Source organism: Fringilla coelebs, assembly GCF_963513975.1.
Source record: "Fringilla coelebs genome assembly, chromosome: 11".
In the NCBI taxonomy this organism is placed as follows: Eukaryota; Metazoa; Chordata; class Aves; order Passeriformes; family Fringillidae; genus Fringilla; species Fringilla coelebs.
The window spans coordinates 7,030,050-7,043,880 of record NC_140037.1 but is presented as its reverse complement, the minus strand read 5'-3'; the positions used below and the strand labels follow the sequence as shown (position 1 = coordinate 7,043,880).

At 47.2% G+C, this 13,831-nt stretch overlaps 1 protein-coding gene across 1 annotated transcript; it reads right to left on the bottom strand.

The window, feature by feature from the left end:
- Positions 1 to 892: 892 nt before the first annotated feature.
- On the bottom strand, positions 893 to 12,210 carry PGK1 (phosphoglycerate kinase 1). Its single transcript, XM_084212982.1, has 11 exons — positions 12,061 to 12,210; positions 9,499 to 9,549; positions 8,492 to 8,647; positions 8,234 to 8,378; positions 6,090 to 6,193; positions 5,248 to 5,367; positions 4,513 to 4,627; positions 4,047 to 4,226; positions 3,351 to 3,528; positions 3,151 to 3,249; positions 893 to 1,362 (listed from the first exon to the last, which is right to left on the bottom strand). The coding sequence occupies exons 1-11, from the start codon at positions 12,123 to 12,125 to the stop codon at positions 1,322 to 1,324; spliced, it is 1,254 nt and encodes a 417-aa protein (XP_084069108.1). The 5' UTR covers positions 12,126 to 12,210; the 3' UTR covers positions 893 to 1,321.
- Positions 12,211 to 13,831: the final 1,621 nt, after the last annotated feature.

Below are 13,831 nucleotides of genomic sequence, written 5' to 3'. Positions count from 1 at the left end.
ATCCATGCTGTGACCTGTTGCTTACCTCAGGGATTCCCTCCATGGCTCATCCTTAATGCTCTGTGCTGTGCAGAACCTCCTGGGGGCACCACTGCTGGGATTTCACTGGGAATCAGACCAGGCCCTGCCTGCCCCACACACTCACTCCTCCTGGATCCAGCAGGCAGAAGCAGCAGCAGTTCAGCTGGAGCAGTGCCTCTCCTCAGAGCACAGCTGTGACTGCTGCCATAACCCCAAGCTGAGGCCAGGCTGAGGCTGGAGAAGTCCCAGGTTTGGTTTTGTGCTCACATTTTGGCCCTGCAGCAAGCACAGGAGCCAGCACAGGGCAGCCCACAGGGAAATCCAGCTCCAGGCACTGGAAGCACCTTGCTGGGCCTTCACTGACAGTCCCTGCAGTTCTGCCACACACAAACCTCCATGTCCAACTGTGCAGTTTTACCATGCTACTTTCAGTGCTTTTAGGACAACAAACTGGAACAGAGGCACATTGCAATTCGGTTTGTCAGGGACTTCATTTGTACCTGTCTTCAGAATTCTCCCCCTATTAACATGAAATACATTAGTTGCCCACTATGAGGCAAGTTCTCTAGATGACAAGCAGCTGAACTTGCATTTTTCTTACTTGACTTGCACATTGAAAATTTCACCTTACTTTATTATGAGGGGCATTGAAGTTTTAACATAACAGCTCATCTGTGGCAATTTACTTCCTTACCAACCAAGTTCACTTTGATGATGACTGGGTGCTTATAGAACCACTGGACAAACAAAAAAGATTTAGAAATGTTATAATTAGAGCAAATAGGAAAAACAGCTCAGATTCCAGATGCTAGAAAGCATTTTAATGCAGACCATTCTAAAAATCTGAAATAAGGACAACATACAACTGGGAGCACTTGAAATATATTTATTCAGCAGCTATTACAACCAACCTCCAAAAACCTGGAGTCCCCTCTGGTTTCTGAACCGTGTCAAGTGATGGAAATGCCTTTAGGATGGAAGCTGGACAGTGCACTCCTTTCTGAGATATACGTCTAACAGGGATTAATCTCTTTGAAAAGGCAAAATATAAATATATACACTCTAAATTCACAACAACAGCTTCAACTCACTACGTTAATTCAAGTGGGGTAACAGTGGACAAACCCACATCATGTAAACTGCAGTCAGGAAAATCTCTGCTCTCTGCTGCTCCCTCCTGCTCCCAGGTCCCGTTCTGGTTTACATTCTGGGATCTGCCTCTGGCAGAGCTGGAATATGGAAGCGCTGAAGTGCTGGATCTCAGGGGCTGTGCACGGGACCGGGCGTGGGGCTCTGCTCTCTACACGTTGCTCAAGGCATCCACACCAGGGAGAACCTTACCTGGGGGCAGAGAAAACACAGCAGCAGGGTTAAGGACCTCTCTGTGCTCAAACAACTTGACAACATTCAGAGATGTAATGTTAAAAAGTGCATCAGGAATCATAGGTTGAAAATGGAAGAGTTTGGCTCCATGCTGACCACAGTGATTCCATGGGCCTGCTCCACACAGTGAATCCACCCAAAGCACAGCTGCACTCAGATGTCAGCAGAGATTCCTAACACAGCCCAGCTATCAACTGTCAATTAACAGTAATGGCACATTTCTGTCTGAGTCTCTGCTAGGGCCAGATCCAAACACCCAACATCCTTTTCCATTAAATTTGATGGCAAACAGAGTTTTGACTGGATTTAGGGAGTTGCTGCATACTTTTTTAAAACCCTAGTGGCATGTAAATAGAATTCTGGGGAGTGGGGTGGAAATTTTAAGAATGAATTAAGAGAAAAAGCCTCCTGTGAGTCTCAGGTCTTTAAATAACTAAAACACTCAGGTTGAGACATTTACATGTCTCATTCCAACTGATGGAATCAAAGAATATTCTCAACTATGAGTAAAAGGGCCTAGATTAATAAAGTACAACATTTTCTAAAGCATTTTTAGCTTTTTGTCCTACTTTAATAACAAACAGACACCACTCTGGTTTTGCCTTTCCTCAGAAAAACAACCTTCTAATGCTCAAGTTGTGCAGCAGGACTGAATTCTAACACTGTTCACAACTCACTAGTTTGCTGAGTTTTCAGGGATTTTTCCCCTTTCTTCATCTTCAGAAGCTTTTCTAATTAGCCAGACTTCCGTTACATTTAAAAGATCACACACACAAACCCATATTTTGGGCCAAAACTTAGACAAGTTTGTGCTTTTGAATACACAGCGTTTCCTTCGAGCCATCTGCATTCTTTCCCTTCCCCATCACTCCCTAGGCAACAGAAACAAAAGCTCTGTCTCCCATCTTACTCCTGCAAACAGCAGCTGCAAGGCAGTTTATTGAAGTTTCTCCTCTCCAGAGGAGTTGACAGCATTGGATAATTTACACACACTGGGAAACAGCAAATTACCAGAGGAAATGAAAAGTCGTTTACAGAACAATGGAACTCGTTACAAGAATCCCTTCAAGCCTCGCCATTTTGAATTCCAAATACCCTCGTGCAGGTTTGTCGGTGAGCACTAGAGGGCTCCCCAAAACCAAGGGAATTCCAAACAGGAAGAAGAGACTTCTAGCAAGAATTCCAGACTGTTCTGATGAGGCTTCCCTATCAGAAACCGAGCATTTTCAACAGGCTGGTTGGCATATCCTGAGGGATCAGTGATAAAATCCAGCCCACTCTTATTTTCTATCCCAGTATTTTCGCTTTCTGGGAGAGGCATTCTGTGCTGTCTGCAGGAATATTCCATTTTCCTTCCTCTCTTCCTCTGTGAGGGCTACAGAACAGGAGAAGAGGAGCTTGTAGCTCCAAAGCTACATATAACTCCACATGGTGGCACAGAAAAGACATTCCTCTGTGTCCTGGTTTGATAAGGAAGTGAGTTTTTTGGGAGTTTGTGGTTAAATTAATTAGTATTGAGATTTGAATATTGGTATTGGTGTGGCTACTGAGAACATGGATATGTTTTTGAGAATATAGGAGGTTAAAAGTAGAGAACTTTTAGGGGAATGTTTTTTTTGTTTTGGTTGGTGGAAGAGGTCAGCATCAAACCATGACACTGTTGTTGTGCTTTCCTGATAAATGATAGTGGTAAAGCACCCAGAACTCTGCATTTACTCAAACAAATGAAGATAAAAGAGGATTTACCCTCTAGCAGCTCCAGGCTGGCACCACCTCCTGTGCTGACATGGCTGACTTTATCCTCAGTGTTCCACTTAGCACAGCAAGTAGCTGTATCTCCACCACCTGTAGCACAAACAGAATAATTTGGCTGGTATTTTTATCACACTGCTGGCCATCACAAGCTTCCTCCATGCATTTAGAAACAGAAGAACACAACTACTTACCAATAATGGTGATGCAGCCTTTTCCAGTTACTTCTACCACTTTGTCCATCAGGGCTTTGGTTCCTTTGGAAAACTTGTCCCACTCAAAGACTCCCACTGGACCGTTCCACACGATTTGCTTGGCCCTTCCCACAACTTCAACAAACTTCTTCACACTCTCAGGGCCACAGTCCAGGCCCTAAGGGAAGTGAGAAAAGTCACTCACTGCTGACCCCCAGCTCAAATCACCCATGCCCAGCCAGAAGCTTCCCCTCACCCCAGACAAGAAACAAGAATTTCTCTCTATTCACAGACAGATTTGCCAGCAGCTGCTGCAGGAGAGTGGAGTCTGGAGGGGTATTTATCTTCCTAACACTTCTTAATCTTCCAGTAAGTCAGTTTTAAATCAATGTCAGATTCTTGAAGCCTTAGTTAGAAAACTTTGCCAACCCTACTTAAATTCTAGTCAAATAAAAGGGATTTCTACTTTTTTTTTGCTGTTTTAATCCAAATCTCACAGAAGCTACTTTAGACTTAAAAATTCAGAACAAACAACAGGGCTTCAATTTCATTAAACCAACAAACTCCACACAGCTTGACTGCCCTCAGAAACATTTGCCAAGGCTCACAATTACTCTTTCTACTCCTTTAAGAGGAGCCCTACCCACCCTATTCCTTACTGTTCCTCCTGTCAATCCCTTTCCCATTCAAACCTACCATCCAGCCAGCAGGAATGCCTGAAGCCACCGTGGCCTCCCCAGTCTGTGCATTCTCATCAAATTTGTCAGCAGTGATGAAGTCAACAGGCAGAGTGATCTTCACACCATTCTTCTCTGCCTTGGCCATCAGGTCCTTGACAATTTTTGATCCCTCTTCATCAAACAGAGAGTTGCCAATCTAAAAGAAACATTTGGGAAATTTAAGAGTAGTGTTTATTTAGGTCCTGGTCATGACACAAGAGAACATCAGCACCCAAACTGCCCACACAGCAATTCTGGAAAGATTGTTTTCTAAAAGCACATGGAGAGACATAGCAGCAATCTGAGTTTTGCAAAGAGATTGTCAAGTAATTTCTCAGTGGTCCCTACTCTTGCAGAGAGCCAGTGCTCAATCCCAGGACATGTAAGGGACATTCAGACCACATTCCCCACTAGAAGCAGACACAGAATTGCTCTCCTCGTACCTCCATGTTGTTGAGCACTTTGAGGAAGGTGAATGCCATTCCACCACCAATGATCATCTCATTGACCTTATCCAGCATGTTATTGATCAGCTGGATCTTATCCTGAACTTTGGCTCTGTAAGAGAGAAAAGGAAAACCAATGAATTATGAATATTGTGACTTTGGTATGCCAAGGCTGTTCTAGAGAATGGTCCAACAAAAGAATTATTCGGAATGGGCAGAAGAGAGAATTTTTAAAGTTAACAAGCCAGCATTAAAATTTAATTTACTAGAGCATTATTCAGCCCTCCATTTCTTCTTTTCTATTTAAATATACACCTCATTTAGCCCTTTAGAGCCCAATTTCCCCTGACTGCTCAGCAGAGCCCATGCAGCCCCAGCCTGTTGCATAATGAGAGGTCGTGTCAATTTACAGAGTGCTGAGCCTGAGCACTCCTGTACCCTGAACTGGGGGGAAAGGTCACTGACAATCTCTGGGCCATCTCATGGCTCTAACTGCTCTCCTGGCTCATCTGGGCAAAAAACTGCTGGGCATTGTCTCCATTTGGGGAATGACAATGAACAGCCAGATTGTATCATCACAAGAGCAGATGTATCAATTAGCTCCTCTCTAATCCACATCTCAGGAGTCAGCTACAAATGTGAACTGCAGGTACACTAGAAAGGAAAGCTTAAACAACATGTCATTTGTTAGGGCAGTTAGAGAAATACAGTCACAATGTTCTTTAGTCTTACCCTCCAAGAATTGCCAAGAAGGGTCTCTCTGGACTCTCTAGGGCCTTGGCAAAATAATCCAGTTCTTTCTTCATCAGGAAGCCAGCAGCCTTCTGAGGCAGATTGACACCTACCATGGAGCTGCAGAATTAAAGTAAAAAGTGAGGAAAGGAAACATTTCCTTTTCCTGTGAGACATGGAGGTGTAGAAACACCCCCATGTCTCACAGCATTACAAAGCCAACTCTTCAGTCAGCTGCAGCAATGAGAACAGCTACCACCTGCATGAAAACATACACAGGGGCTTTGCTCTCCTAGCTTGATAAGACAGCTGTGCATGCTTCATTTCTGACATTGGTTTTGCATAGAAATATTGGGCTGCAAGACATTTATCATCTCAACTAGTGATCCAACAAACCAGAGGACAAGTAAGAATAGCCAAGAGCGGGGATTTCTTCTTCCAAAAGGACAACTGCAGTCTGTCTGCAAGTACACATATCCAAACACACTCCATGAAATAATAACTTTGGAGCGATGCATCTTTTGGAAAAGAGGGCTGTTGTGATTACAGGACAATTTATACAAGCTCTAAGCAAGTAATCATTAGATGTTCAAAGTCTAAAAAAAGTCAATGCAAGTCTTAAGATCTTGTTTCAGCTTTCTCCTGTACCCCAAAACAACCTGAAAGAGCACACACTGATGACAACTACCTCCAGTAAATCCACTACTGAGGAACAAACACAGCACAATGATAGTGGGATAAGCCCAAACGGAAGTTAAAACTCCTCAGGGGCAGTATCTGATGTGTTTCCAGAGCAGATATTGTTCTGTAGTTCTGCCTGTGGAAGGGAAATGGGTACCCACCTGTGAGCTCGGTGTGCAGTGCCAAAGGCATCGTTGACATAGACGTCTCCCAGTTTGGAAAGAGAGGCTCTGAAAGCCTCCACTTTTGCAGGCTCAGCCTTAATCTAAAAAGAGAAAGGACAAGTTTGTACCCTGAGACTTTGACTCTGAATCTGAGCTCAAAGTCAGCTATTTGACTGAAACCCAAAGCAAAGGTCAGTTTGAGGAACTCATCAGTTCATCCAATGGGTCACTGTCTTCATTTGCTTTTTCCCAGTGCAGCAGAAGCAACAAAAAAGCTTAAATGGTTTAAATTCCACTTTAAACTCCCCTAGACTGCTATTGCTGAGGCCTGTTCACACTTCTGAACTGCAGCACCAAAAACCTTTCTGTCACTCTCCAACAGACTTCCAGTGTTGTGTGGTGAACACAGGTAGCACAGGAAGGGTGTGGAGAGACAAGGCAATGCTGAGATCAGGCTAAACAAATCCATGCTCACTGACTGGACAAAGCAAGCACAATCTCCAAAAGACACAAGTAAAAGGTTGAGCTCCTGAAGGACTGATTTAGCGACTGCACTGAGGATGAACCAATGAACAGCCTGATAAAAGGCCTGCACATTATAAGAGGCCACAGTGACAGCAGCCAATGCTGGAAATGCAGAGTTAAGTGTAGTGGGTAAGATGCAGTGGGTAAGAACAGGTGTATTTCTGTTAAAGACCCCTCCAAGCATCCTACTAAATCCTCACAGGATGGCTTATGCAGTTCAGCTCTCCCTCCCAGCATGAGGAGGCAGCAGAGCCCACTAGGGCAGCAGGTGACTGCTCAGAGGTAGCTGGCAGCCCCTTGCTGCAGAGGAGCAGCCCAGACTGGAGTCAGGCCAGCCCCTCTCCAAGGGCTCTCCTGCTCAGTCAGCTCAGCACCCCACGGGAGGCCTCTGCCAGCACCCAGATGTGACACCACAGGGACAGTGGCAGGAAGGCACTCCAAGAGATGGCAGCAGGGCTCAGCACAGCTTTGGGGGCCCCTTTAGCAGGGCCTGAGCAGGAGACAAGTGCAAGGGACCACAGAGATTGTAGAACAATGCTGCCAACTGCTCCTTCACTCAGCAAACTGCCTGGCTGCACAGAGACTAAGTGCTGCAGTTGGAACCAGGACCATCTGTGGGCAGAACACAAGAGGCTCTGACAGAAGGAACCAGTACCACTGCATCTACTTTGGGAAAACACAGTTTAAGCACCAGTCAGCAGCCTGCAATCCTGTACTGCAGCACTGTTTGCATAGCACTGACTTTCACCTCTGTTAGGAGAGGCAGCTGTGACACTGGCACCTCTCCCCTGTTGTACTGAGTGCAGTGTGTGCTTCCATATGCACATACCCAGCTAAATCACCTGGGAATTACAGAAACACACAAAACCAAGGGACTTCTCCCCAAAAAAATTAAATTCTTGCCCCACTCTTCTCCCTGTCACTATACATGCAGTGGCACACAGTTCTAGCAGTGAATAATTCCAGATTTGCTCAATTTCCCCCTGCCATCTGCACAGGCTCACCAACTCTGTGCTGTGTTCTAAGCTGCAGGAGTCCTGTGTCAGCCCATAAAGGGCAGCACTCCATGTCAGCATTCCCTCCAAGCACTGGATCTCTGTAAGCCAGCGGGGTCACCATTGCTAAGAAAAGCAGCTGTCTGGAGCAAATACTCTGCTGACCTTCAGCAAAATGTCAGAGGTGCAAGGCAGCCTGGTTCTAGAGAACTGCTCTGAAGAGCAGGCAGGCTTAGAGGAGGGTTTGATACTCCCTGTGCTGCAGAAATATAAGGCACATAACCCAAAAAGGAAGCATCATTCTTATGGGCCTGGTGGCAACAAACTGTCTCCAAATTGATTTTCATTTTAGCATCCAATACTGAAGCCTAACAAGCAGCACAGCTCTATTTTGTTTCTTTCTCATTTTTTGAGTCATCTATAGCCTTTCACTTGAGCTGTTTCATCTTGGAAATTCACTGTATTCCACTCAAAGCTTTTGCACAACAGTGGGACACGCTGAACTAAAGATCTCTGACATGCTGTTAAGAGCAGGTTCACAATCAGTGCTTTAGAGAGGAGGCTGGCTCCTTGTCAATCTGCAGCAAAGAGCAGGTAAAAAGCCAGACTTGGAAGTTTCACCTTGTTCCCTGAAGCATCCTTGCCTTTGCCTTCCTCTTCAACGTGGAACCGGAGGTTCTCCAGCAGGATGACTGAGCCAGCAGCAGGATTGGCACAGGCCTTCTCCACCTCAGCACCAACACAATCCTTCAGGAACAAGACCTCCCTGCAAACACAAGACACACACTGTAACCTCACCAGTTTCCTGGTGGAAAGAAAAACATCCAGGTCCCTTGGCAGGGGAGGCCTGGTGCACACCAGGCTGCTTTTCCACTTTACCTGCCCAGGAGTGCCTTCAGCTCCACAGCTACTGGGGCCAGGGAGAACTTGTCAGGCATGGGGACACCATCCGGGCGACCCAGGTGACTCATGAGAACCACGGACTTGGCCCCATGGTCCAAGCAGTGCTTGATGGTAGGAACAGCTGCCTTGATTCTGTAACAGCACAGACCAATTAATAAGCACTCAATTAGAGTTTACCAGGCAAGCAGATTAGTACCACTTCCAGCCCTGGGAGCTGTCCCTCAAAAATGACAAAAGAAACAGCACAAGAGCTGGACAGAACAATTCCTTAAGGAAACATCAACAAAATTCTCCATCCCAGCCTGTTTTCATACATTTCACTGTTACCTTCCAAGCAATGTAGGACATGGAATTAAAATGCATTTTGTAATCTAAGTTCTGCTGACTGCTCAGCTAAGAAATGCCAGGACACAGCTGAACACTACCAGGCTCCCTGGGTTACTCTGGGATCCTGCACTGTAGAGAAATGATGAGCAGTGACAACACTGTGGTGAGCAAAGCTGGCACCTCCTGCAAGTGGCAGACCAGCAGGGCAAGACAGCTGGCATCATTGTTTCTAAACTCCAGGGTTTTGTGTGCTACACAGCAACATTTATTCCAACAAAGACAAGTTACCACAGCCCCAGGGTAGGCAGGAGGCACAGAGACTTCTGGATAGTAAGAGAGACAACTTTCACACACTAAGGGATGTGGCTGTGAAATGGCCATGGCCAATTTAAGAAGTTTAAGCTAATCTCTAAAATAACAGATTTTTTTGCATATGCTTTCCACAGCAGCCACAGTGAGCATCAGCCTTGTATTTAAGTGTAGTTTGCTAGCAACTGCAGAGGGTTTAATTAAAAATTGTTGAACTTTCTCTGACACCTTTAATATTCTGGTATGAGCAATAACAGTTTAATCATGATAATGTTCCAGGTACTGGGGTGAAGTCAGAGACACAACAGACCTCGGGGCCTCCATTTGGGATGGAAATTACAGCTCACCTCTGATTGTTGGTTATTTTGTGATCCTTCATTGGAACATTGAAGTCAACCCTAAAAAAAATCAGAAGAAAAATTAAATATTCAACAAATTTATTTTATTACTTATTCATTTAACTTTAAATATTCAACAAATGAGTGAGGGAACCTGCCAGTAAAGGTTCTGGCTAGAAAAACACTGTTACAGTTAGAGTTAGGTGTTCACCTCTGCCCTGCTGACAAGTTCTGTTCTGAAATCAATGTGTTATAAGCCATTTCTGCTTGTGATAACACCACAAATGGAGAACAACCACTGCCAGAATAACTCAGGAAGGCTGGGCCATCAACACATCCTAATGCTTAGGACCAGAGCAGCAGTAATGCTGAGCAGGAAATCAACCCAGACAGAACTTTTCATATTTAAACAATATCATTTCAGATCCCCAACAAGGAACATCCAAAGGAAAGGGAATGAACAACGACTGATGACCTTGTGTCCTCAAATGACATTTCAGAAATACTTGGCTGCACTACTGTGGCCAACAGCAGTTCAAGGAAGCTTTAACTTCTGTCTTCTGCAGCTCTAATCTCCCTGCTGTGGCTTATCACATTCTCCCTGGAAGACCTGACTTGGATCTCGAGGTAACTTCCCGAGCCGTGCCAGCTGGAGGGCAGGCAGGGAGGAGTTTCAGCAGCCCGTTCTCCTGGCATCCCTCGTGCCCATGTGCAGGAAGCCGCGTTGCGTAACCGCCGAGGCAGAAATTGCCCACTGAGCTACGGGAGGGAACACCCATGGCTGGAGCAGAGAGCAGAGTGTGCATCCTCCATCCTCCTGTACATTAAAAACCTCGCGTTCAGCAAGCTGCGTGAATGAATCCCCCTGCAGCCCACTCAGCACGTGAAACAAACGGGAAGAAAAGACAAAAGCTGCCACCAAAACAGGAGTAGCTGAGCAGAAAGAAATTGAACTGGCAGTCCCACAGCACAGCGGTGGAGTTCTAGAAGGGGCAAAGAAAAGCACCATTATCCTAAAAGGAGAGAATAAAAGGTCAGTTTGCTTTACAGAGCCATCAAAACTACAAAAGAAAGGTCCAGCTCAGCCTTCTTGCCCCCTACAGACCATTGAAATCTGAGCTCCCCTGAGCCCTCTCATCTCCCCATTTCTCAACTTTTCCTGAAGCTTCGGCACTAGGACCCGAAGCTAAGCAGGATGTGAGTACACAGAATTAAAATGAACATGAGGAGAAAAAGAAGAGGTATCGATTTTAGTACTACTGAGAGCACGTGGTGACTCGTTTCAGAGAGCTGAGATGCAGACGGAAGACACGGAGCCTGGCAGCTCACCTGCTGTGTTTGGGTAGCCCCTCACAGAACAGCAAAATTAATTAATTTGCATTAATTAACGGAGATTTTGAGCGGGCAAACCCAGCCCATCGCCTGCCAGTGCAAGGCTGCTCTCTGTAACATGACTCCGAAATGGAAATAAACCAGTCAGATGGCCAAAAAAAGTCAGGTACAGACTTCTACAGAGAGATCTTTTGATAGACCAGACTTAGAAAGTGCACGGAAATCCTGAGCAAGCTTCTTCAGTTCTTGTTACATGGGCTGGTTTCTGCTAATCAAACTAGGGAACTAGTTCAAAACGAGGAGGAAGAGACAAGGGGTAAAAAGAGCAAGTTGTCTGTCAGACTGCAAATAAGAGCAGCTATACTTTTGCTATCCCTGCTTACTCACAGAGCAGATAACACACACACGGTAACCACGTTATAGTGACCTTGAACAAACTACCCCATAATTAAAGTATTTCGAGCAGGACATATCACGACGTACCTTCGTGCCCTTATCTCCTAGGACCTGGCAACAATTATAACATTACGCTTTTAGGCACTGATGCTTTATAAATAAGCAATGACTGCCTATTTTAGGGTTTCAGACCAGGATGTGATGAAAACCTGCGGTGACACCCCACCCCTGGAAGCGTCCAAGGCCAGGCTAGAAGAGGTTTGGAGCAACCTGGTCTAGCAAAAAGTGTTCTTGCCCCTGGCATGGGGATGGAAAGAGATGGGCTTTAAGGTCCCTCCCAATCCAGGCCATTTTGTGATTCTGATTCGATTCCTGCTAAGAAATTAATTATTATTGGTATTTGGACAGCTGAGCAGAGCCGTATCTTCACTTTTTTAGTGCAATGGTTTTTCAATTTGCATTAAGGAAAAAAAAATTACTGAGAAATGAGCTTTTTTTTGGGGCAGCTCTGTGGAATAGAAGCACGGCAGGCTGGCCGGCTTTGCCCTGCAGCCTCCTGTGGCCGACACACGTGTGAGCGGGGTGATCCAGGGCGGCAGAGCCGGGCCGGGATTTACACCCTGCCCGGCCGCCACGGCCCCCGCAGGGGAGCCGGGCCGGCTCGACGATGATGCAGGAGCCTCTCCAACACCCAGCAAGCAAAAAAAAAAAATAAAAATAAACCCGCACAAATCGACACGTGCCGGGCTGGGGCAAGGGGCTGCTACCGGGGGGCACCGGCCCGGCCCCAGCGTGGAGCACGGAGGTCCTCAGGCGACGCACATTCCCCCCGCAACGCCTCACCTCATGACGACGCGCTTTCCCTTCACGTCCACCTTGTCCAGGGTGAGTTTGTTGGAGAGAGACATGTTTGCGGCCGCAATCACTCGTCTCAACCCGCTCCGCTTCGCCGCCTCCGCGTTCTGCCGCAGCGCCGCCCGCGCCGCCACCACCCAGGGCATCTGGCCCCGCCCCTCCCGTCAGCGATTGGTATGTGCTGTCCTCTCTGCGTTTCTATTGGTCAAACCTCCTGTCCATCATCGGATAGCCCGCCTCTCGGGGGCGGGGCTGCGGCGCCAGCCCCGGTCACGTCCCACACGCAGCCGCCGCTCCCTCAGGGCGTCGGGAGAGTGTGGGGTCCTGTCCCCGAGCACGAAATTAACGGTTCCGCACCTTATCTGAGGGAAAATCACCCATAAATGGTGTCTAAACGTGTGTCGGCTGGCGGGAATCCTTCTGATGAAGGTCAGGCACTTCGCGGCTGAGCCATAGGCCTGGGGAAGGCCACGCGTCGACTGTAAAGGACGAGACAAAACCCGGGGTATTTTTAAGTGACCTACATAAATACTTCTCAAGACAAGTGCGGACAAAACAACTGTTTGAAGGGATACACCTTGCAGCAGCATGGTTTAGTAGAATCACGGAGTGGTTTGGGTTGGGAGAGACCTTAAATATAATTTCGTTCCAGCCCCTGCCGTGGGCAGGGACACCTTCCGCTATCCCAGGCTGCTCCAAGTCCCCGCGTCCAACCCAGCCTTGGGCACTGCCAGGGATCCAGGGGCAGCCTCAGCTTCTCTGGGCACCCTGTGCCAGGGCCTCAGCACCCTCACAGGGAAGATTTTTTTTCCTAAAACTTAATCTCAACCTCCTCTCTCTCAGTTTGAATCCATTCCCCCTTGTCCTGTGACTCCAGGCCCTTGTCAATAGTCTTTTTCCCTCTTTCTAGTAGGTTCCCTTCAGGTACTGGAAGGCCACAAAACCACCTTTTCTCCAGGCTGAGCAATCCCAGTTCTCTCAACCTTTCCTCATAGGTGTAGTATTCCATCCCTCAATCATCTTGGTGCCTCTTCTGGACTTGCTCTTTGTCCTTCCTGTGCAGGGGACCCCAGAGCTGGAGGCAATGCTAACCCTGTCCTCTGTCAGGTCACAGCCATTCCCTGTTGTGTCACTCCTTGCCTTCATAGCAGGTTCTGGGTGCAGCCGAAAATCACCTGCCTCAACATACGTGCAGCAGTGCACTGGGCTGTGCATTGGGTGACAATAGCACAGTGCAATGCACTGTACTGGGTGAAAAAGGGTCTTTTGTCTTTTGCCCATAGGATAGACCTTTCTGTTGCTGACAGAGTTATTTTTTTGCCACACTCACAAAAATGTACAGCTACCGCTGGGAAAGTGGTGGTGACAAAATCAGTTCTCTGCTGACAGGATGGTGCTGGAGGGAGTCAAGAGAAGGGCAGCAGAGCTGGGGAAGGGTCTGGAGAGTCAGTCCTATGAGGGGCAGCTGAGGGAGCTGGGAAGGGGCTCAGCCTGGAGAAAAGGGGGATCAGGGGGGACCCTGTGGCTCTGCACAGCTCCTGACAGGAGGGGACAGCTGGGGGGGTCGGGCTCTGCTCCCAGGGAATAGGGACAGGATCAGAGGAAACAGTCTCCAGTTGTGCCATGGGAGGGTCAGGCTGGACATCAGGAAGAATTTCTCATGGAAAAGGTTGTTAAACATTGCAATGGGCTGCCCAGGGAGGTGTAGAGTCACCATCCCTGGAGGTGTTCAAGGAAGGACTGGATGTGGCTCTCAGTC

Coding starts and splice junctions, on each gene's coding strand:
- PGK1 (XM_084212982.1), bottom strand. CDS start 12,125: ATGTCTCTCTCCAACAAACTCACCCTGGACAAGGTGGACGTGAAGGGA. Junction 9,550..12,060: donor GGAAAGCGCGTCGTCATGAG/GTGAGGCGTTGC, acceptor GATTTTTTTTAG/GGTTGACTTCAATGTTCCAA. Junction 5,368..6,089: donor ACTGCACACCGAGCTCACAG/GTGGGTACCCAT, acceptor TTAATTCTGCAG/CTCCATGGTAGGTGTCAATC.